Source organism: Vulpes lagopus, chromosome X (genome assembly GCF_018345385.1).
Source record: "Vulpes lagopus strain Blue_001 chromosome X, ASM1834538v1, whole genome shotgun sequence".
Taxonomy (NCBI): Eukaryota; Metazoa; Chordata; class Mammalia; order Carnivora; family Canidae; genus Vulpes; species Vulpes lagopus.
In genome coordinates, this window is record NC_054848.1 from 12,876,098 (window position 1) to 12,900,837 (window position 24,740).

Below are 24,740 nucleotides of genomic sequence, written 5' to 3' on the forward strand. Positions count from 1 at the left end.
AACAAAGGAACAACAAAAAAAGGTTAATGCTTTGTTAGAGGGATAATAAAAACATCTTTTTGCACCAAAAAAGAGAGATAAAACAAAGGAAGAAGAAAAGGAATGTGGAAAGCTCTGACCCACTTGATAATAAAAAGCTGCAGCTTTTAAAATGATAGGCAGAAATAAACATAGAAATCCAGAACAGAACAGAATACAAAGACTATACTATCTAAGTATAGACAGAAACGTAGTATATATGATAAAAGGTGGCATTTCAAGTCAGCAGGAAAAGAATGAAATCTTTGAGAAATGCCATTAAGAGTAGTTGGCTAATCGGAAAAAAAAATTAGAAAAAAATTATGTTACATACTTATTTAACACCAAATTCAATTCCAGCTATGTTAAAAATGTTAAATAAAGTAGGGCAGCCTTCAGCCCAGGGTGTGATCCAGGAGACCCGGGATCGAGTCCCACGTTGGGCTCCCTGCACGGAGCCTGCTTCTCCCTCTGCCTGTGTCTCTGCCTTCTCTCTGTCTCTCATGAATAAATAAAATCTTTTTAAAAAAAATGTTAAAGTAGGGGATCCCTGGGTGGCTCAGCGGTTTGGCGCCTGCCTTTGGCCCAGGGCGTGATCCTGAAGTCCCGGGATTGAGTCCCGCGTCGGGCTCCCTGCATGGAGCCTGCTTCTCCCTCCTCCTGTGTCTCTGCCTCTCTCTCTCTCTCTGTGTCTATCATAAATAAATAAAAAAATAAATCTTAAAAAAAATGTTAAAGTAAATGAAACTATAAAAGTTGCAAAAGAAAATATAGATCAATGTTTAATTCTTAAACCAGAGAAGCCTAAAGGTAACATCAAGGCAGAAACATAAAGAAAACAGTTGATACATTTAATCACACAAATGGGAAGTGGAAATTTATTAGTAACTAACAGAAGTAATATTAACACAAATTTCAAACAGTAAAACTCTTTCTATATAGGTTAATACACTTTACATAAAGTATTCTTGAAAATCATTTTTTAAAAATCCAAAGTGGGGCACCTGGGTGGCTCAGTCACTTAAGTGTTGGACTCTTGATTTCGGCTCAGGTCATGATCTCAAGGTTCTGAGAAGGAACCCCTTGTTGGGCTCCGAACTCAGTGGAGAGTCGGCTTGAGATTTTCTCTCCCTCTGCCCCTCCCCTCGTGTGCACATGTGTGCACACTCTCTCCCAAATAAATACTATTTTAAAAAGTGCTTAAAAAACTACCCAAAGGAAAATTGGCATAACACATGGCCTTAGTGAATTTTACTGCATACCAAACAACCCTAAAACCTTAGCAACCTACAAAACTGTTTGTTGATTTCTCCCTCCGGTTACATGTTATGCGGGGGTTGTAGGTCAGTTGTGAGTCTGCTTGGTCTCATTCCAGGACCCAGAACGAGGGAGAAATCCCTTATCCAGGGCAGGCAGTTTTCATGGCAGAGAGACGCAACAAAGAGAGCCAAACCATGCCACTATACTGAAAATTTCTGCTTCAACAAGACAGATGTCACATTCACTAATGTCTCCTAGGGAAAAACAAATCAATGACCAAATAAGGTGACCAACCTCTTGGGTTTGCCCAAGACTAATAGGGTTCCCAGGATTTGGACTTTCAGTTTCAAAACAGAAAAATTCCAAACAAACTAGACCACATATGTGACCAAAGTCCAAAGTCAATGAGGCAAGGAAATTGACTCCACAGAAGGAAGTTGGCTAATAGTTTCTTTTTTATTTTCGTTTCTTTTTTTTTTTTTTTTGGCTAATAGTTTCAAACAAAAATACAATCTGCCCATTGACTTGAAAAAGCCATTCCACAGACAAAATGAAAACCAAAGAAATCTAATTAGAACAATGAGATACCCTTTTTGTTGTTGTTGTTGTTGTTATTTAGTTTTCTCTAAGGTTAGTAAAGTTCAAAAATAATAATATTCCACGGGGGTATCAAAAAAATAGGCCTTCTTATACACTGTTGATTTGTATATAAATTGCCACAGATCCACAGCCTTTATCAGAATTCTTGGAGACAAGATGGAAGTTGAAATTTGAAGTTTTTCAGATTATGGAAAGGTAATATAAAACATTTGCCATATATTAGAAAACACCACAAATGCAAACACATTCCAAATGGAATAAAGTCACAGCTTTTTGAAGATTTTTCAACTTTCAATATTTTAAAAAATAGTTTATTTATTTGAGAGAGACAGAGAGACAGAGATAGGAAGAGAGAGCACAAGCAAGGAGGAGAGGGAGAAGCAGGTTCCCCGCTGAGCAGGGAGCCCAATGTGGGACTCCATCCCAGGACCCCAGGACTATGACCTGAGCTAAAGGCAGATGCTTAACCAAATGACACACCCAGGTGCTCCAGTTTTCAATACTTTTGAAAAAAGACTATAAATAACCACAAACTTATGAAGAATTTTAAGTTTTCAGAACTTTCTGGATTTTACAGTTATAGATAAGACATCATGAACCTAAAAACCTTTGGTAATATGTATTATACGTCAAAAGCCAGAAAAGCATACATACCTGTGAAATCAGAAACTGCATGAAGGTATTTATGTTTAAAGAAATAGTAAGTTTTAAAGATTTCCATCACAGTGTTCTTTATAGTAACAATACATTGTAGTTATTTTCTGTTATTGTACAGATTCAGCACAGCCTTTAAGAGTATAAAATACATGTGAATGTTTACAGTACCTCGTTGGGTTTTCTTTTTAAGATTTTATTTATTTATTAGAGAGAGAGAGAATGCATGTACGAGCAAGGAGGAGGGGCAGAAGGAGAGGAAGAAGCAGACTCCCTGCTGAGCAGGAAGCCTGATGTGGGGCTCCATCCCAGGACCCTGGGATCATGACCTGAGCAGAAGGTAGACACTTAACTGACTGAGCCACCCAGATGCCCCCCACAGTACATTGTTTTAAAAATTAGATTAAAAACTGGCTTGACTATAAGATTCAATTCATTTCAAGTTCAAAAACAAGCAAAAGTAGTCTCGGGAGTTAACTGTTACTATATGTCAAAGAGTTTGGAGAACATTAGTTAAGGAAGCATTTTCCTTATTATATTTCCTTATTATTTCCTTATTATTTCCTTATTATTTTCTTGATTATTGAAAAACAACTGTTATGGCCATCTATCGCTGCTAGTAGGTGATGCAGTGTATTATGCAGCATGCCGTGTATTATGTAGTGCATATTAAAAATAAAGTGAAAAAGTAAAAAATTAAGCAAAAGTAACTTACGGTGTTAGAAGACAGGATAGTGGTTACCTTGGTGGTTTTTGATGGGGAAAGACTAGAAGGGGCATAAAGGGGGTTTCTGTTTCTTGATCTGGGGGCCGGTTACACTGCATGCTCATCTTATCAAGTGGTACACTTATGATCTGTGCACTTGCCTGCTTGTGTGTAAAAAGTTTAAAAAGAAAGTACGTAATTACTAATATCTTTTAAAAAATAATTAGCATGTACATTAAAATGTCAACATTAATAATAGTCACTACAAAAAAAAATAATAGTCACTACAAGTGGTGGGAAATGGAGGACTTTTATTTTCTTCATGCCATTCTATGTTGTCAGTGTAACTGTCAATATATTCCATATTGTCGGACTTTTTCTAAGAGACCTATATTACCTTTACAATAAAGTAAAACATAATTTGAACGGTAAAAGGTACAATAAAAATGGTATCCCCATACACTGTTTTCCAAAAGAGTGAACTAATTTGGAATGTCATCAGCAATCTGAAAAATGTCTCAACAACTATGAGAACATTCACATGTTCATACTGAATGATCCAGCAACTCTACTCCCGGAACTCTATCCTAAAGAAATTACCCCAAATACAAGAAGGAACTGCAATTTGTGCTTTATAAGAGGGGGAAGTTGTTCTCTCTCATACCGTGCTCATAAGGTGAAAAAGTGCCTGCATCGATGTTAATATAGGGGTCAATTTTGATGGCAGTCACTCGGAGTCCACATGATTTTAGAATCGTCCCAATGCTGCTTGCGATGATCCCTTTACCAATGCCCGAGATGACCCCTCCAGTGACCAGAATGTACTTCATTGGCAGAGGAGTGGCTGGGTGTCAGCACCCAGATATAATCTGAAAGGTAATATAAGAGTCAGGGAAAAGAAGCATATTCTCAAACCAGTAAAGCAGGAGTGTGTTAAACCAGAAATTCCAAAGCACAAAGCATTTTTCATATAAAGTAAATTTTCGAAACAAAGTCCTATCTTCTAGATTGTCCATTTTTGTCTATATGCAAAAGCTGTGGATACTTTCTGCAAGCAAAGTGGCTGGCTCCATTGCCCTGATTCCATTTACCCCTACTCTATCATGGGACAAAGTTCATCCTGAGAAACTAAATTTGTCTGGGATTCAGAAGCATGGTAAAATTAAGAGATAAGGATCTGGAATCAGACTGATCTGTACAAGCTGTACCTGGGCAAGTTACTAATCCTTTCTGTGCCTGTTTCTTCATCTGTGAAATAGAATTTAAAAATACCAGTCCCTGGGACATTACTCAGCACTAAAAAGAAATGAGCTATCAAGCCACGAACAGACATGGGGGAAACTACAATGCATATTACTAAGTGAAAGAAGTCAATCTGAGAAGGCTACGTGCATACTGTGTGAGTCCAACTATTTGACGTTCTGGAAAAGGCAAAACTATGGAGACAATAAAAAGATCAGTTGGTGCCTGGGGTTAGGGGGAGGGATGAAAACACAGAGCACAGAGGATTTTTAGGGCAATGAAACTATCCTGTATGACATTGTAATGGTGGATATACGTCATTATGCATTTGTCCAAACCCACAGAATGTACAAGGCCAAAAGCAAACTCCAATGTAACCAATGGACTTTGGATGATAATAAGGTATCAATGTAGGTTCATCAATGGTAACAAATGAACCACTCTGGTTCCAGATGTCTATAATGGGAAAGGCTATGAATGCAGGGGCAGCCAGTGTATGAGAACTTAGTGCTTTCTGATACATTTTTGCTATGAACCTAAAATTGCTCCAAAAAACAAAGCCTGGGATCCCTGGGTGGCGCAGCGGTTTGGCGCCTGCCTTTGGCCCAGGGGGCGATCCTGGAGACCTGGGATCGAATCCCACATCGGGCTCCCGGTGCATGGAGCCTGCTTCTCCCTCTGCCTGTGTCTCTGCCTCTCTCTCTCTTTGACTATCATAAATAAATAAAAATTTAAAAAATTTTTAAAACAAAAAAAAAACAAAAAATAAAGCCTTTTGGGGCAGCCCCGGTGGCGCAGCGGTTTAGCGCCGCCTGCAGCCCGGGGTGTGATCCTGGAGACCCTGGATCGAGTCCCACGTCAGGCTCCCTGCATGGAGCCTGCTTCTCCCTCTGCCTGTGTCTCTGCCTCTCTCTCTCTGTCTCTATGAATAAATAAAAATATTTCTAAAAAATCTTTAAAAAAAATAATAAAGCCTTTTAAAAAAAAAATCAGTCTTGGGATCCCTGGGTGGCTCGGCGATTTAGCGCCTGCCTTTGGTCCAGGGCTTGATCCTGGAGTCCTGGGATCGATTCCCTGGTTCCCCCATCAGGCTCCCTGCATGGAGCCTGCTTCTCCCCTCTGCCTGTGTCTCTGCCTCTCTGTGTGTGTGTCTCTCATGAATAAATAAATAAAATCTTTAAAAAAAAATCAGTCTTCAAATATGCCAACATTAAAAAAAAAATCTCATAGGCGGTTGTGAGGATTAAGTGAACTAAGGAATAGATGAGAGGTCAGCTGATGCCCATTCTGATTTTTTTTTTTTCCTCTACTTTCAAAACAATCATGACTTGATGGTATTATATAAGGTTATCTCACTTCAGAGCTCTGAGCTCGATTTAAACTAATCAACCATGGTCAAGGCGAGTAAACGGATGCCACCCAAAATATACATGTCCCATCCCAAATGGCTTCCCTAAGTCCCTGGGCCCTTCTCTACACACTCCAGTTGATCACATTCAATCTTCTTCCCTAGCCACCTGGCATTCCACTCCCTCCAGCTGGGTTTAGCCTAAAAGACTAACAATCAATCCAAACCCAGAATGCTCCTCCGATAGATCCAAAATGTATTTAAATATTCACCTCTTTCCACGCCTACTGTCCCAGGTGGTCATTATAGGGGTAATTTATTCACACCTCCCTTACTCTTACTCACCACCCCTCCTGAGTTCTTCTATTTGGTAAGTGCCCCTCCTTTGGAGTCAGACAGCCTGGGTGCAAATGCTAATTCTGTTATTCACAGCTATGACCCTGGGCACTTCTTCAACTTTTCTAAACCTCGAATTTCTCCATGCCTGCCTTATAGAGGTGCATGGGCACTCATAAAGAGTGCCCAAGTGCTTAATGAAAGCCGTTACCATTTTTCACAGTGATCTACTCACCATTCATTCAATCAGTTCACAAATGTTTATTATAGGTCTATTATGCTTAACATGTTCCCAGGTGCTGGGGATAGACAAAAAGTCAGGGTCCTTGCCCTCTTCACCTTTCCTGTGGGATTTAGGAGCAAATTGAAGGCCACATCCATTTTGTTAGTTGAGATGAAAAAAAATGAATACTAGAGGTCATATCACCCCCAGGAAAGCTGGACTGGCCAAGAAACCTGTAGGAATGCAATTCCATTCGCTTACAAGTAAAGATATAATTACCAGATGTACCTAATGAAATCTCCAACATAAAGAACAAAGATATTTTTCAGATTCTAAGTCTCTTGAGATGGAAAAGACCTCCAGGGGACCAGACGAAGTATCATCAGGGCGCCTGCTAGCATGATCTTATGAGCCTCCAGATAATGGCACCCACCGTCTCACGAGACCATGCCCCAAATCTTGCCCTTAAAAACCCTTACTTGCAAGCCATTGGGAAGTTTGGGACTTTGGAGCATTAGCTCCCTGTTCTCCTAGGTAGCACCACACCAATAAATAGCCCATCTTCCTTCAGCAAAAGCTCAGTGTCAGTTTTTCTTGGCTTGCTGTGCATCGGGTGGACAAACTTGGTTTGATTCGGTTGCAAAGTGAGCACTGCTGTAATGGTACCTTATCCCAGCAGTCACACTATTAAAATGTATTCCTCTTTTTGTAAAAGTTAGCAAAATTGAAAAATGTCATTGAAAACTGGAATGCATTCATGTGAAGTCATATTATGTAGTTGCCAAAAAGCCTCGGAATTTATCATAAAAATTCCCTTATACATAAGGATATAAAATTGAATATAATATCTCAACAATGTTAATTAAAACTGATCAAGACACCTGCACCCCGATGTTTCTAGCAGCAATGTCCACAATAGCCAAACTGTGGAAGGAGCCTCGGTGTCCATCGAAAGATGATGGATAAAGAAGATGTGGTCTATGGATACAATGGAATATTACTCAGCCATTGGAAACGACAAATACCCACCATTTGCTTCAACGTGGATGGAACTGGAGGGTATTATGCTGAGTGAAATGAGTCAATCAGGGAAAGACAAACATTATATGGTCTCATTGATTTGGGGAATATAATTAATAGTGAAAGGGAGTAGAAGGGAAGGGAGAAGAAATGGGTAGGAAATATCAGAAAGGGAGACAGAACATGGAGACTCCTAACTCTGGGAAACGAACTAGGGGTGGTGGAAGGGAAGGAGGGTGGGGGGGTGGGGGTGACTGGGTGACGGGCACTGAGGAGGGCACTTGACGGGATGAGTACTGGGTGTTATTCTGTATGTTGGCAAATTGAACACCAATAAAAAATAAATTTATTATTAAAAAAACGGATCAAAAGTCCATCAAAAAGCTAAATTTTAATACTTAGGTGGTTGGGCTGTAGGCAATTACTACTTTATTTTCAAAAGCACAAGATGCCTTTTTAAACACATCAGATAATTTATAACGTCCTTCAAAATGTAACTTAATACCAAGGAGACGTTTACTTCTTTCGGTCTCCTGTAAGCAAACAAGTTAAGTTTGAAGCAATTTTCAAAACTGCAGGAAAAAGCAGGCTAGTTTCAGGCTACTTCCTTGAGTTGCTTTTCCAAAATTCTGTAAAGACTGAAGTTTTTCATTTACGCTTATTGCAACACAGGAGGGTGTATAGCTGCTTCTGTCTGCTGCCCAAAAAAAACATTACAGGAACCACCTGTATAATTTTAAATTTTCTAGTAGCCATATTAAAAAAAGTAAAAAGAAACAGAGGAAGTTAATTTTAATAATATCTTATTTAGCCCAATGTATCCAAAATACTATCATTTTAACACACGATCCACAGAGGAATTCATTAGTGAGGTATTTTACATCCCCCCCCCTTTTTGTACTGGGTCATCAGAATCCTGTGTGTCTACTCTCAGCACATCTCAATTCACACTCACGACATTTCGAAGGCTCAGGAGCACATGTGGCCAGTGGCTACCAGACTGGACAGTGCAGGCCCAAGAGCAACTGAAAACATGAGAAGCACCAAGAAACACCTTCTCCACGATGGCCATTTAGGAAGTAATATTAGTGAAAAACCCGAGTACTTACTGAATGATCCCATTGTCTTAAGTTCTAAAGCAGGCAAAACTAAGCTGTGATAGAAAGCAGGCAAGGGGGAGGGGTGGTTTGGGGGCTGACCGGAGAGGGGCAAGAGGGAACTTCCTGGGGTGATGCAAACGAAATGATCTATGTCAGCGCTGGGGTAGTGGTTACGCGGGAGTATAATTTGTCAAATCCCCGATCTGCACCCTTAAAATGGGGGCATTTTGTTGTCTGTAAATTACACATCAAATCTGTAAATACTGTTGCCCAAAGAAAGCTATTTAGTTGCAGCAGCGTCCTTAGCCACAGCGCGCCCTACGCAGCTATTCCGGGGGAAACGCCAGGGTCGTTGTTCAGCGAGTGCACTGGGCGGGGGAGGGGACAGAAAGGCCATTTCACTCCGCGCGGGGCTTCACTTCCGCCAACGCCATCTCGGGGCTCTCGGGGCTCCCGAGGCCAGGGAGGAGTGGGGCCCGGGGTGCAGCCGGCCCTTGCGCCCCCTCCCGAGCCCCGTGCGGGGAGAAGCGCACCCCGGGAACGCGACGCTCGGGAGCCCGGACTGTGGGCCGCCGCAGGGCGGGCTCCGACGGCAGCGGGCGCGGGCAGGGCGGCCCCGGTCCCCGCCCGTCCGCCGTCCGCCCGCGGCTTGCGTGCGCCGGGTGCGGGGACGCGCGGGGGGCCGGCCCCTCTCCGACTCGGCGCCGGCGCCATCGGCGAGGGGACAAAGGCGTCCGGCCCCACGTGCGCGCCCGGACTGGGGGCGCGGAGGCCCTGGGGGCGCGGGGAAGGTCCGGGCGGGGGGTTACCTGCGCGGTGGTGGTGGCGCCGGGAGAGTGGCCGGTGGGGACGGCGCGCTCCGCCCCGTGGCGGGCCCGCGCTCACCTGTAGGGCTGGGGAAGGGGCCGCCGCTAGGGGTGTCCCTTGTCGCCACCGAGTCCTTCCCGCTGCCCGCGCGGGCCTCGGGGTGCGCGGCGCCCTCCTCGCCCACCTTTCCCTTTCCTGCTGCTGCGGGCCCCGCTGACTCACGCTGGTGAGCTTGGGGTTTGCACCCGCGTTTGTGTAATGCCCCAGAACAAGCGCCTAAAAAGTGAGTCCTCAGGCACAGACAGCTTCCCGCCACCCTCCGCCCTGGATGCACTTGGCCCCAGGCCTCCTCAGCCCGAGGACTGCTCCTCCCCTCCGTGGCTCACTTAGCAAAGGCACTTCTGGGGAGCGGGGGAACGCCACGTCCCCGGAGAGCCCCTGCCTCTCGGCAGGGAGATCCTCTTACTGGGGGCCTCCCGTCCAGTTCTCACCACTGTGAACAGCTTCACACCGTCCACACACGTTTCTGGATCCCTTACTGCGCCCCGGGAACTGGAAACACGCTAAGAAGAAGATGCAAATAAAACTCGATTCCTGCTTTTGAGGGGTTCACAGTCTGGAGGCAGGTCTACAAGTCTATCGAAATCAGTAAAGTTTCTTCAGGCGTAGGGCTGGCTCAGTGGGTGGAGCCTTCAACTCTTGATCTCAGGTTGTAGGTTCAAACCCCATGTTGGGTGTAGAGATTACATAAAAATAAATTCTTTTTTTTTTTTTTTTTTTTTTTTTAAAGATTATTTATTTATTTATTTATTTATTTGTGATAGAGAGAGAGAGAGAGAGAGAAAGAGAGAGAGAGAGGCAGAGACACAGGCAGAGGAAGAAGCAGGCTTCATGCCGGGAGCCTGACGTGGGACTCGATCCCGGGACTCCAGGATTGCGCCCTGGGCCAAAGGCAGGCGCTAAACCGCTGAGCCACCCAGGGATCCCCCATAAAAATAAATTCTTAAGAAAAAATTTATTAAAGTCCCTCAAAAATTGATTTTCAAAGCAAAGGGGAGTTTCTCCCCACCAAGGATGACAGAGTAGTGTCATGGAAGAAGCAGGAAGGAGCTAGGGATAGTGATGTCAACTTCTGGCAAAATAAAGGCTTTACTCAGCAGGAACCAAATGGAAGCCTCACGTCTTCATGAAGGCCAATAAATAAAATTTTTTTGAAAAGCAGAGAACACCTTTGGGCGCCTGGATAGCTCAGTCAGTTAAGCATCTGACTTCAGCTCAGGTCATGATCTTGGGGTCCTAGGATGGAGCCCTGCAGGTCAGGCTCCAAGCTCAGTGAGGAGTCTGCAAGCCCCTCCCCCTCCTCCTTCTGCTCTGTCACTCTCTCAAATAAATAAATAAAATCTTAAAAAAAAAAAGAAAAAGGAGGAGGAGGAAAGGCCTTTGAAAGCTGGAGGCATGGAAAGGTTTGTTACAAAACAAGTCTTCCAGAGCATCCTGTGGAAAGCACACTCATGAAATGGGCCGACATCAATAGTGATACTTACCTGTCACATATGTAAGGTTTCATTCCACGTTTCTTTCTTTTTTTTTTTTAAGATTTTATTTATTTACTCATGAGAGACACAGAGAGAGAGAGGCAGACACACAGGCAGAGGGAGAAGCAGGCTCCATGCTGGGAGCCTGACGTGGGGATTCCAGTTCTCCAGGATCAGGCCCTGGACTGAAGGTGGCGCTAAACTGCTGAGCCACCCGGGCTGCCCATCCTTCCACATTTCAATACTTCATGCCCTGTTTACTTCCAGGACAATTACTAGGATCCCCCTTTCTATAATGAGGAATCTGAGGCTTAGAGATGTGAAGTGTCCTGACCAAAGGTATGTTAGTTAATATGAGTGGCAAATCCAGGACATCAATGTAAAATATTTGTCCCTAAAGCCAGATTCTTCACCATAGGATGTGGGGCCTTATCCTCATTCTACTTATCCATGTAGCTAAAGGATGGAAGATATCTTGTGAATACAAAGGGATTATTATGGGGGCAGCCCTGGTGGCCTAGTGATTTAGTGCCGCCTTCAGCCCAGTGTGTGATTCTGGAGTCCCAGGATCGAGTCCCACGTCGGGCTCCCTGCATGGAGCTTGCTTCTCCGTCTGTGTCTCTGCCTCTCTCTCTCTCTGCGTCTCTCATGAATAAATAAATAAAATCTTTTAAAAAGGGGGGATTATTATGATAACTACTGTATCATTAATCTAAAATGGGGGAAAAATTGAACAGAAAAATGAATTTGATAACAGGATTCAGATTGATTTGGGTAGGACAAGAATATCCTCATGAATAAACAAGTGTTTATTCATGGCCCACTACCAGCACAGCAATAAGAATAAAAAAGAGATGAAAAATAAAAAAGTCTGCCATTTAGTTGATTGCTCATGCTCTCTTACAATCTTTTATTTTGAAGAATTCTACCTTTCAGAACAATTGTGAAATTGTCTGTTCCCTGGGGAATATGCTGTGGTATTGAGTTCCTGGAGATAAAGTAAAAGTAGTGCTATATGGGCTGGACTCCATCTCTGTGTATTGGATGCCAGTGCTATATTTTTGCAGGCAAAGAAACGTGAAGCACAGAAAGGACAAATAACAGGTCAAGGCTATTCATCTATTAGATAGTGAAGTTAGAACCTTCATTCCTCTACGCTTCTGCCCAAAATTCTGGGCTCATTCCAATCATACTCGAACTGTTCAGTAAAGTGCTGACCACTTCAGGTTCTTACGGATATAAATCCTAGAAAACATTGGTCCTAAGATGTCTCTTGACTTTCAAGGCTGAATCAATACCCAGACTCGAAAAACCATTGATGACACTGAATTGTACACTTAAAAATAGTTAAAATGGGGGGGAGGGAGCAGTACCTCAGTCGGTTAAGTGTCCAACTGTTGGTGTCAGCTCAGGCCTTGGTATCAGGGTTGTGAATTCAAGCTAGGTGTGGATCCTACTTTAAAAAAAAAGTTAAGGGGATGGCTGGGTGGCTCAGGGGTTTAGCGCCTGTGTTTGGGCCAGGGCACGATCCTGGAGTCCCGCGATCGAGTCCTGCGTTGGGCTCCTGGCATGGAGCCTGCGTCTCCCTCTGCCTGTGTCTCTGCCTCTCTCTCTCTATGTCTATCATGAATAAATAAATAATAAAATAAAAAATATTTTTTAAAAAGTTAAAACAGCAAATTTTATGTTGTATATATTTTACCACAGTTTAAAAAAATTAATAGTGTAATAGACCAAAAACCATTGAACTGTACACTTTAAATGTGTTAATTATACAGTATGTGAATCATATCTCCATAAAGTTGTTTGGGCTTATTAAGCTCAAGTCCTGGATTTGAATAGTGAATATACCTCAGGCTGGAAAACTGGAGAGCAGGGAAATCTGTCTCCACATACTCCTACAGGACACTTGAAGTAGGTGGGAGGAGGAGGAATAATGGGTGCCCTTTGCCAATAGATTGCTTAAGAGTATGCTTGTGAAATCTGTGGATGCACTCCCTGCTGTGGAGGGGTAGTTGTTCACTTGACCAGTTTTTTTTTTTTTTTTTCGTTTGCATGTTATTATGGAAAAAGTTAAAGGTACAGAGTATCAGATATAAAAGTATTACCACCAGCTTGGAGAACTGTCAAACTGTGGTTAAGCTCATTTTATGTACATCCCTACCCATTTCTGCCTCGTGTCTGCCTTTAATTTGAATCAAATGACAGATATGCTATCATTTCATTGGTAAATATCTTGGTAGGACACTGCAAAAGATCAGAACTCCTTTAAATACACACGATACTATTAGCACAATTTAAAAAATAACAATCTGTATGTCCATTGACATATAAATGGATAAACAAAAAGTGGTCTATACACACAGTAGAATGTCATTCAGCGTTTTTTAATACAACATTTTAAAGGCCGAATTTTAAGAAAATTCTGATGAACCTCAAGAACATTTAGTAGTGAAATAAGGCAGTCACAAAAATACAAACATGGTATGATTACAGTTACATGAGGTTCCTGGAGTAGTCACCATCATAGAGACATAAAGTAACATGCTGAGTGCCAGGGACTGGTGGGGGGAGAGGATGGGGACTTGTGTAATGGGTCCAGTTTATGTTGCAAGTTTAAAATACTTCTGGAGATTGGTTGCATATTGTGAATGGACTTCACGGTAGTGAACTGTACACTTAAAAATGGTTGAGATGTTACAGTTTATGGGTATTTTTACTACTATTAAAATTTCAATTTCACCGTTCCCTAGTTACAGGAACTATGGTGTGCTGAAATTTCCAATTTTTATAAATGTTATAGTCCCCCCCCCTCGTCCATGTTTGTTTGAGTTAGGATCCAAATAAAATCCACAAGTTGCCATGGGTTATGGTTCTTAAATCATCTGTCATAGGGGCAGCCTGGGGGGCTCAGCGGTTTAGCGCCCGCCTTCGGCTCAGGTCCTGACCCCGGGTCCCAGGATCGAGTCCCACGTCGGGCTCCCTGCATGGAGCCTGCGTCTCCCTCTGCCTGTGTCTCTGCCTCTCTGTCTCTCTGTGTCTCATGAATAAATAAATAAAATAAAAAATCATTTCTCATCTATAGGTTCCTCTTCTCCTCCCTTCGTTGCAATGTATTTGAGGAAACAGGGTCGCTTGCCCCATGGCTTCTCACAGCTTAGACTCTAGTGCCCGGAGCACGTCGTGCTTCACCACTTTCCTTCGTCCTCTGTGTTTCCAGTACATTCACTGTCGGACCTAGAGGCGCTCGGCCAGTTCCGCTCGGGGCTGGGAAAGGGGCTAAAGCCTTCGCTGTCCGAGGCGACGGGCCAGCGGGGCCTGAGGGGGCGAGCGTCCGTCGGCGGCCAAGCGGCCCAGAGCGACAGGGACGCCGTTTATACGTCGGGCTCAGTCACCCAGAAAAGCCGGGGGAGGACGAGAGGGAACCGGGCGGGGCCGACGCTGGGAAAACCCTTTGTCCGCTTTCCACGCACGTCACAAAGTCCCAGAAATACGCCGCCTCGGGGGCGGGACCTTTGGCGGAAATGACACAGGCGCCGGCGGCGGCCGAGCAGCCGCAGTGACCCGGAGGCGGCGCCGAGGCGGCTCCCGCGTCGCACTTCCGGGCATCTCCCGGGAGCCGGGCTCCGTGGAGTGGCGAGGCGGCCGTGCGTCCTAGGGTCTCCGTGGCCCCGAGCGCGGCAGCGGCCCCGCGGGCGGCATGTTCCGGGGTCTGAGCAGCTGGCTGGGCTTGGAGCAGCCGGCGGCGGGTGGCCGGCCGGCCGAGGGAGCCGCGCAGCTGGACGGGGCCGCGGCCCCCGACGAGTGCTGTGAGGCGCTGGCCGGCGAGGCGGACGGGCAGCCGCGGCAAGCGGGGGACCAGGAGCTGCTCCATCAGGCCAGAGGCCTCGGCAGTGAGTCTCCTCCGGCCCTTGCGAGCAGAGAGGGAGGGAGGGGGCCCGCTCCCTGCCCTGGACGCCCGGGGGTGCGGGCCCGGCTGCTTGGGGCTGTCGGGTGGGTCGGAGGGGGGCAAGCTGTGCGTGTCACTCGGTCGTCTTGGGACGGGGACAGGTGCATCAGCAGCCGGGCGAGGCCGAGGCTTCATCCAGCGGCCAAATCCCGTGCCTGCCGCTCCTGATGACGGGTCACCCTGCAGGTGTCTAAACCTTGGGAGCTGCGGCTCCGCGTCTTCGGCTTTGACAGGAAATCTTTTTTGGCTACGTCTCCAGCTTTCATCTCCACATCGATCACCCCCAGGACGGGGCACGTCGGGGAGCTTAAGTTGCTTGGGAAAGTGCCCCTTTGTGTCCTTAGGACACAGTATGTTGTCTGAAGTACATTCCGGGAACACTTCGGTGTACTGGGATTCTTTTTAAGGCCGGGAAAGTACCTGTCCATTTTTGTCTGTGACGCAAGCTTCCGTGCTATACTTTTTCTTCTTTTATTTAAACGTTCTATTCATTTATTCGTGAGAATGACACAGAGACAGAGAGAGGCAGAGACCCAGCCGTAGGAAGAAGCAGGCTCCGTGCCGGGAGCCGATCGGGAGACTCGATCCCGGGTCTCCAGGACCACGCCCTGGGCTGAAGGCAGGTGCCCAACCGCTGAGCCTCCCACCCAGCCAGCCCGCTGCTATATACGTTTGATGAACGGTATCTCCTTCACTCTGTTAAACCTCCCACTGACTTGGGAACACAAGCCCAGAGTTACCAACTCAAAATTATACTGATAGTAAGCACTAGAAGTGGAAATTGAACCTAGGTCTGTCTAATTTCAAACCCCATGCTCTGCGAGCCACAGTCTAGTTAGGGAAGACAGTAAAAGTAGCAGACTTGAACAATCAACACCTAGCTCTGGAGATTCTGATTCTGAAGACCTTGGCGGTCTTAAATAATGAAAGAAAACATCTTGGACAACGTGGTGCCTAAAGTAGATGGCACTACAAGTGGAAGAACTGAAGCAAACGTACATACTTAATTTAGCAAGCATCTTTTAAAAATCTACTAAAACGCCAGAGCATAAGCAAGTCTAGGACCTGACAGTGGACGAATACATATTTGAATAGAAAAGGCTCTGACATTCAAAAACTTTGAGGAGGGCACAGGGAAAACAAACATCATCTCAACTCTTCGCAGTACAGAATCTCAGTTCAAGGCCCCTGAACACTGCACAAGAGAAATAAAGCTAACTGCTGTGCAATACAACCTCTAAAGAGGGAACAACTGTTTTATATGTAGAATATTGACAACAAATGAGCTTGCAGTACTCAAGAGATGTGACATAAATCGTACTACAGCAGAAAGGCTGTTACGTACATAGTCAAGATAAATACAAGTGGGACCATGTTAGGAAAAGCAGGGTATGGGTCTTTACTCCATATCATAAAACACACATGACCATTTGCGTCCATCTTCAGGAATCTAACAAAAGTCTTTTTTTTTTTTTTAAGCAATCTCTGTGCCCAACGTAGGCCTTGAACTCACAACCCTGAGATCAAGAGTCACATGCTGTACTGACTTAGCCAGCCAGGCGTTACAGAAGTCAATTCTTAAAACAGGGCTTTATTGACTTGAAACCTCACATTTAAAATTTTTTAAAGATTTTATTTATTTATTTGAGACACAGAGAATGAGCAGGAGGAGGAGATGGAGAGAAGGAGAGGGAGAGACACAAGCAGACTCCCTGCTGAGCAGGGAGCCCAATGTGCGGCTGGATCCCAGGACCCTATGATTATGACCCGAGCCAAAGTCAGACACTTAACCAGCTGAGCCAACTAGGCACCCCATCATATTTGTATTTAGTAACAAAGACTTGAATATTATAATATAAACATGTTTTTAAAGATATATTCATTTATTTATTTATTTGAGAGCACAGCAAGGGAGAACATGAGTGTAGGGGCAGAGGGAGAAGGAGAAACAGGCTCCCCGCTGAGCAGGGAGCCCAGTGATGCGAGGCTCCATCCCAGGACCCTGGGATCATGACCTGAACTGTAGGCAGAACTTCACCAAACTGAGCCACCCAGGCGCCCCTTAAAATAGTTGTATTTTCAATATGTATGTCTACTTTGGAGCTTGATTCTCCCACCTTTCTCTCCTTACCAGACTCTTTCTTTTAGTGTTTGGATTAGACGGAAGTATGCCCTTACTTCCTTGCACATACACATTGTGAGTGTAAAGTCTCTAAATAAGTGAGAACTCTTTTGGTTCTGAAATTTATGTGATTTTAAAAAGATGTAAAGGTTCTAGTTTATACACAAACCTTCAGAAAGATGAGAGATGGATCAGATATTCTTTTTTTTTTTTTTTTTTTTAAAGATTTTATTCGGGCAGCCCTGGTGGCACAGCGGTTTAGCGCCGCCTGCAGCCCGGGGTGTGATCCTGGAGACCCGGGATTGAGTCCCACGTCGGGCTCCCTGCAGGGAGCCTGCTTCTCCCTCTGCCTGTGTCTCTGCCTCTCTCTCGCTCTCTCTGAATGAATGAATAAATATATAAAGATAAATATTTTATTCATGTATTCATGAGAGACACAGAAAGAGAGGCAGAGGGAGAAGCAGGCTCCATGCAAGGAGCCCGACACCGGACTCAATCCCGGGTCTCCAGGATCACGCCCTGGGCTGAAGGCAGCGCTAAACCGCTGAGCCACCCGGGCTGCCCCAGATATTCTTTAACATACTGATCCTAAGGGGTATGTTACTTTTAAAAAGACTCCTCTCAAAAAAAAAAATAAATAAAAAATAAAAAGACTCCTCTCTCAAAAACTGAAATTAAGTATCTCTTGAGTCTGACTCCCACTGCATAGATACATTTCTTTAGCATTTTAAAATCTTTGGACTCTGTTTTGTAAATACTTGTTGAGTGCCTGCCTTCAAGGTTGGATCCTAAATACATCTGGTTCATGGTGATCAATTTGTAAATTTAGGCAACTCACCAATTACAAATGGTGGATACCCAGGCCTAGATTCCACTCCCTTACTCAAAACCAATACCTTCCCATCCTCTGTCCTCCCCCCTGATGAACTCTGGCCTCCTAGGATCACCTGCTTCAGAAGGAAAGCATCTTATAAGGGAACACACTGAAGAGCTCCTCCCTATCTCACTGAAGGCCTTGTGCCCTAAAGTAACTTATTATTCAGCACAGATTGGTTGCTTGGTTTTTGTTGAAGCTTTATCTGTACTCTTTCTTTGGGGAAAAAAAAATACAACACAATCCCATACCTCTGAGAGTGTTAAATAAAGAGAGTCATTTGCATAGTTTAAATAAGTGGGAGGGTGGCCAAAAATGAACTTTGCTTTTTTTTTTTTAAGATTTCATTTATTTATTCATGAGAGACACACAGAGAGGCAGAGACTTAGGCAGAGGGAGAAGCAGGCTCCCCATGGGGAGCCTGATGCAGGACTTGATCCCAGAACCCCTGGATCACGACCTGAGCCAAAGGCAGACCCTCAACCACTGAGCCACCCACGTGTCCCAAGCTATACCTTTTTCAAAACTGTCTCTAAGGCCAGTGCATGCCCAGAAATTGGAGGAAGGGCCACCTCCTCTTTTCCTTAGAAAAGTGCTCCTAGTATTTGCAGTGGAACTTTATTAATTAGGCCATCTTCTTTTTCTGTAAGGAAAGTGCATTTCAAGTTCGAGGTGCCTAACTTGCTTAGTTTACAACTAAAGTTAGTGTGTATGTAGGAAAATATATGTCTGCTTCAATACAGAAGTAAAATAACAGATTTACCACGGAGGAGGGCAGTGCAAATGGTCAAGAGCTTGGATTCCACAGCGTATGAACAATACTAAAAACTGGGATTTTAGCTTGAAGAAGAAAGTTAGGGGCATTACTCAAAATTCTGAAAGTTTGGGGGTTTTTTTGTCGAAAAGTCATTATATGTTACATAAGAGGACAGATCTAAGTCGGAGAGAGGTAGAAATGACAAGGAAAATGGAAAGGATTTTCTAATTAGAGGAGCATAACAGTAATAATTGGCTACCCTTTGAAGTCATGTGCTCCCCATTCCTGGAGGTAGGGCTACTTGGGTAAGAGATTCAATTAGGTAACCTCTAAAGCCCCTTACAACATGAAGATTCTAAAATTGTATGAAATACAGCATTTTTAAAAAATTAGCCAGCCCCTTCTTAAGAATATTGATTTCTAGAGCAACCCGGGTGGCTCAGTGGTTTGGCACAGCCTTCAGCCCAGGGTGTGATCCTGGAGACCTGGGATGAGTCCCACATTGGGCTCCCTGCATGGAGTCTGCTTCTCCTTCTGCCTGTGTCTCTGCCTCTCTCTCTCTCTCTCTCTCTCTCTCTCTCTCTGTGTGTCTCTCATGAATAAATAAAATCTTTTTAAAAAATACTGATTTTCTAAAGCAAAGCTTTAGAAACCATTGTGTGCTCCTTATTTTCCTATTCTCGCAGCAAGCCTTAAACTCTACCTTCTTTTACTCTGACAAATGTATCCCTTTTCTGACTTTTGAGAACCTTCCTTCCTACTTTCTTTTATCCTTATCATTCCATTCAGTTCTGTAAGGCCTTGTCACTTGTTCATATGACATGAGGCAATATAGGATTGGGACGCAAGCTTGCCAGTTAGAAGCAGATCACCTGGGCAGCCCAGATGGCTCAGCGATTTGGCACCTGCCTTTGGCCCAGGGCGCGATCCTGGAGTCCCGGGAGTCTCTGCCTCTCCTGCCTCTCTCCCTCGCTTTCTCTCTCTCTCCCTCTCTCTCTGGGTGTGTCTCTCATGAATAAATGAAACCTTTTTTTAAAGATTTTATTTATTTATTTATTTATTTATGATAGAGAGGCCTCTGCAGAGGGAGAGGCAGAGGAAGAAGCAGGCTCCATGCAGGGAAAAAAAGCAGATAGCCTGTGTTTGAGTTTCCTGTACGATTGCCTTTATTGTGACGTCATTTGCAAATTACAGAAAAATCCAACAGAGGCATAAAATGAGAAGTCCCCAAGACCACCCCTAGGTTTGATGAGCACCCACCAAAACTGGGGTTGCTTTGGCAAGGAGGAAGGGATTAGGCATTGGCTAGGCAGTAAGCAGAGTTGGCCGCTATCTTAACGGGCAAATCATTCAGTCTGTGTGAGCTTCAGCCAACCTAGCTATAAACTGGGCAGATTATACGTATTCTTCCCAGGATGATTGTGATACTAAAATGACTACTTACACTGTTAGCAGTTTGCCCTCTCCTTCCATAAGGTTGCGTAGTCATACTCACTGGGAGCCATTTTATTCAGTCTTTTCTTTTTTGGTTGCTGCTTTAATTCAGACTTTCTCTTTGTGCCTGCATTCCTGAAGTGGACTTTGTACTCCTGTTACTTCCTGTTAACTCTTAGTCTCAATTTTTTCTAACAACTTAATGAAAACTATCTTTAACTTGGTGTCTTCCAGTATATTAATTTGCAAAATTAATAAACCAATTAATAAACCACTTTTCATCTGTATGAGCTTCTTACCTGAAAATCTCCTGGCAGATTTTCCCACGCCCCACTTCCTCTGACTTTGGAATCCAGGCCACTCTCTAATTACTCTTGGGAGACCTTCTCCCTCCTTTTCTCTGAGTGCCTCTGTTTAATGATTATTCTTGCTGCTGTTTTCTTTGAGCCTCTTAGTGGCTTGTTTGTTTAGAAATAGACATTCCTTGAGGACGAGAACTATAGTTTCTGCAATGTTCTCTGTGTTCAATGCACTGCACTCTTGGACCCATTAAAATATGAGAATTGAGATTATTATGCCAAAATACCAGGTTTTTTTTTTAAGTTTACTTATTTATTCAAGTAATCTCTACACCCAATGTAGGGCTCAAACTCACGACCCCGAGATTCACAGTCACAAGCTCTTCTGACTAAGCCAGGCAACCCTAAAATGCCAGTTTTTATTTATTTTTTTAAAGATTGTATTTATTTATTTATTCATGAGAGACACAGAGAGAGGCAGAGACACAGGCAGAGGGAGAAGCAGACTTCCTGTGGTGAGCCTGAGGAAGGACTCCATCCCAGGATCCCTGGACCACGACCTGAGCCGAAGTCAGACTCTCAACCACTGAGCCACCCGGGGGTCCCTAAAATACCAGTTTTTAAATGACAGTCCTCCTTAAAATAAAAATGATTCTAATTAAAATATTTTCCTGAGAAAATCTTAAAAGGAACCCTACTCTTTTAGAACTTTAGATTTCTTTTTTTTTTAAGATTTTATTTATTTATTCATGAGAGACACAGAGAGAGAGAGAGGCAGAGACACAGGCAGAGGGACAAGCAGGCTCCATGCAGGGAGCCCGACTCAGGACTCGATCCCGGGTCTCCAGGATCACGCCCTGGGCTGAAGGCAGCGCTAAGCTGCTGAGTCACCCAGGCTGCCCAGAACTTTAGATTTCTTTGACTATCTGCAAAGAATATTTTTACAAAAGAACCTGGCTGTCTACCCAATTTATTGTACCACTCTGAAAATAGACGAGTCATAACCAAAAAGAAATAAAGGACCTCCCTAAAACTCAGCAAGTACTGTGTTGCTCCTCTGTCATTTAGCAAGTACTGATTGGTCATTCATTGGGGATACTGTGGTGAATCAGACAGCCTTGGTCCCCGCCTCAGTGGGACTTAGGGTGGGCCTTCAGTCTAACTGAGAGGACAGAGCCAAGTAATCAATAGTCCCATGAATTTTGTTGGTCTGGCAACACAGGTGCTGAGGGAACACATCTCAGGAGCTCCCACTCCAGTCGAGGAGCCAGAGAACTTTTCCTGAGAAGTGCTATGTAAGCGGAGACCCACAGTATATGTAGTTAGCCAGATAAAGGGCGGGCAGATACAAGTGTTTCAAATCAAGGAATAATGTATCCGAGACCTCCTTAGAGATACTTGAGAATTTCTTGGGGTCATATGAATGTAGGATAGGAGGGAGAAGAATGGCAAGAATGAGACTAGAGCCAAGTAGAGTCCTGTGGTTTGGTCACAATGGAGTGTTGACATCACTGACAGGTGAACACCACCAGACACAATGAGGGAAAGTAGACTGTTTATGGTAAAGGCTACAGAAAGTGGAAGAGAAGTCATTCAGATTGGGAGATAGTACTGTTGCTTCCAGATAGCAGTACAAGTTGCCAGATTCCCTGGAACAGATACTAGCCACCAGTGAGGATTTAATCTGGTGTGCCAAGCTGCCGTTACCACTCTTACCTGGGTTTTCCCCCTGCCTGAGTGTTATGAGAGTCAGCCTACCTGCCCTCAGCAGGTGCAAGTAGCAGAGGCAAGACTGCCCTAATTTAGTATTTCCCACTAGATGAGGTTGAAAGGCCAGTTGCCCAGGAGAATCCCCCCAGCAAGTCTAGCTTCACAACCTGCCTGAGGTTGCTTCTTGCAGCCTACATTGTATACAGTGTGGACTTTGAAATGATATTTGTCTACATACAAGCCTTTGTTATAGTTGCAATAGAGCCTTGATACTTAGGTCTTTTCAAGTCTTCAGGAAAGTTAATATTGTGCTTTTGTTTTGTAAAGGTGAAAGTTTGTGTGTTCCGGTTTTAATTTTATTCTATATATTTGCTCATATTAGTTAAGAAAGATTTATTTTTTATTTTTTTAAGAAGGATTTCTATTTATTAAAAATTCCCCCAGATTTATTATGGGATGGCTTAATCTAGGAAAGGAAGGACATGTTTTCTTTGAACAAGAGGGAAGAACAAAATAAAATAGGATATTAAAGGTCTAGAAAGGGAGGGAAGTGAAAGGGAGCCTTCATCTTATTTGTGAAGTTAGAAGGGAAATTATCTACTGAGATAAATTAAAATGAGAGACTGGAGAAGGGCAAGACACGTCTGAAACAGCTACTGGGAGAGAAGGGGTGGGAGTATGCTAACGCTATGGATGGCCAGTCCAGAGAGTGGAGTGTGTTTCAAGTCCTAGTTAGCAAGAATCATGCCCTTTGGTTTAAGATTCCCATGCGAGCTCTTTAAGGGAACAATCACAAATATAATAATCATTGTACTTGAATGGAGCATAGACTGTCTTTTATTCTTTACAGACTATCTATTTAGCTTTGCAACTGCTGCTACAAAAAAGATAACTGAATCAGTTGCTGAAACAGCACAAACAATAAAGAAATCAGTAGAAGAAGGAAAGATAGATGACATCATTGATAAGGTACATTTAAACATCTTTTGAAATTGATTAGCAGCTAATATAATTATCCCTTCTTTTTATGAACTTTATTAACCCAAGTAGGATATCATATTCTGGTAAAAATATTAATTGTTGAGATTCTTGGTTTTTTTTTTTCATTTTTTGTATAAGAAGTAGCTATGATTTAAATAACTTTGGTTTTAATATATTCGAAAATACACTGATGCTTTTGGGTAATACTAAACTTTTTATATTTTAAGTTTAATTTTAAACTATGACTGTTTGCAAATATTTATGCCTTTGCATCATCCATTTAAGTGTTTCAAGTCCTAACCCATTAGGAATTATACTTTTAAGACTTGAAGAAGTAAGTTTGTACATTTCCTGCAGTGGTAGGGTGCAGGCCCAGGGAATTTCATTTATGTTGGCAATTATTTGAACTAAGGAGATCATCAATTAAACTTTAGAGAGCTTGTTATTTAGATGCTTTGTTGTGTGTGTGCCATTTGTTAGAATGAGATTTGACCTGGCTTTTATTGTTTTTTGGAATAAAGCAAAAATTCAAAATGCAATTATCTTTGCATTTAAAAAGATAATCCATCACAAAAGACTTGTATACTTAAAATTTTTAAATGTTGAATTTCTCTTTGTTGGGGAAAGAGGAAGTATCACTTTTTTAACCTTTTTGAAGAAAATTAATAAAATATCTCACAACTTCACAAATCTTAAATGTAATTCTTATCTAATAATAAACTTCTCAAAGTAACTTGACTCTTTATGTATTTTTTAACAGACCATTATAGGAGATTTTCAGAAGGAACAGAAAAAATTTGTTGAAGAACAGCATACCAAAAAGTCAGGTATGATGTAAGTTTTTTGTACATGACTTACTTACCTGCCAGATTTTATTGAGCACCTAATAATGTGCCAGACACCACACTAAGGCTCTGAGAATACAAAAATGTGTAAGTAACAGCCCCATCCTTCAAGTAGCACAAAGACTAGTGGCAGAGACAAGCTCATAAATCTTTGGGCTTTAAAGGAAGGAAGGAAATTGTTCCCTGTGGCTGGGATGGAGAGTGAGATTAGCCGGTGACAGCCCCTCTGGAGAGCTCGCCCTGAAAATGGGTAAGCTTTCATTTCTCAGTTTATAACCTGTCCAGCGCAATGTGTGATGCACACATAATAGGCACTTAGCAAAAGTTGCTCCCTTCCCATTCTGTTTGGGAGGGGAAAATGATAAGGCTTCCAAAGGAGTAACAGAGGACTACAAAAAGTCATGAGGTGTTTGGGGAAGTTACTCAATACATTTCTTTTTTTAAAAACATGATTTTATTTATTTATTTGAGAGAGAACGCGAACAGGGGGAGAGGGTGGGCAAGAAGCAGACTCCCCACTGAATGGGGAGCCTGTCGCAGGATTCATTCCCAGGACCCTGAGATCATGACCTGAGCCAAAGGCAGGTGCTTAACCAACTGAACCACCCAGGCACCCCTTAATACATTTCTTTGCTGACAAGTGCTTGTTTACATGTTTAATAGTTATTAGGTCTCAGAATGTCTACTTTTACTGTTTGGTTGTACTCAAATACAAAACTGGCCTCATGTCTTTCTTTGAATTTGGCAAAAGAATAAAATAATTTGATCAGATTGAGCAGTGCCACAAATTTCAAAAGAGCTAATTAGTCCGGCATTGTCATGCCTAGGTAAACTCAAAGTGTAAAGCAGATCTTTGGGACAAATAATCCATACAAATTAGCATTCCTTTGTGATTCAAGGGAACCAGTGAAAATGATCTC

General features: G+C 43.4%; 3 protein-coding genes across 4 annotated transcripts in view; 2 read left to right on the top strand and 1 right to left on the bottom strand.

Annotated features, from left to right (window-relative positions):
* CTPS2 (CTP synthase 2) overlaps window positions 1-9,666 on the bottom strand; it is a 107,724-nt gene extending 98,058 nt beyond the window's left edge. The window contains exons 1-2 of the mRNA XM_041742156.1: window positions 9,317-9,666; window positions 3,903-4,107 (exon numbers count right to left, since the gene is read on the bottom strand). Coding sequence (XP_041598090.1) covers window positions 3,903-4,068 — 166 coding nt within the window. The 5' untranslated portion in view covers window positions 4,069-4,107; window positions 9,317-9,666. The remainder of the gene's footprint in view (window positions 1-3,902; window positions 4,108-9,316) is intronic.
* Window positions 5,872-14,412, top strand: LOC121482431 (collagen alpha-2(I) chain-like). The gene is made up of 3 exons (XM_041740359.1): window positions 5,872-5,884; window positions 8,784-9,540; window positions 14,070-14,412. The coding sequence occupies exons 1-3, from the start codon at window positions 5,872-5,874 to the stop codon at window positions 14,410-14,412; spliced, it is 1,113 nt and encodes a 370-aa protein (XP_041596293.1).
* A 14-nt stretch (window positions 14,413-14,426) lies between these two features.
* Window positions 14,427-24,740, top strand: part of SYAP1 (synapse associated protein 1) — a 34,554-nt gene continuing 24,240 nt past the window's right edge. The window contains exons 1-3 of one of the 2 annotated variants that reach the window (XM_041741245.1): window positions 14,427-14,742; window positions 22,845-22,963; window positions 23,736-23,802. In XM_041741245.1, coding sequence (XP_041597179.1) covers window positions 14,550-14,742; window positions 22,845-22,963; window positions 23,736-23,802 — 379 coding nt within the window. In that variant the 5' untranslated portion in view covers window positions 14,427-14,549. The remainder of the gene's footprint in view (window positions 14,743-22,844; window positions 22,964-23,735; window positions 23,803-24,740) is intronic. The other variant, XM_041741244.1, reaches the window with a different exon arrangement.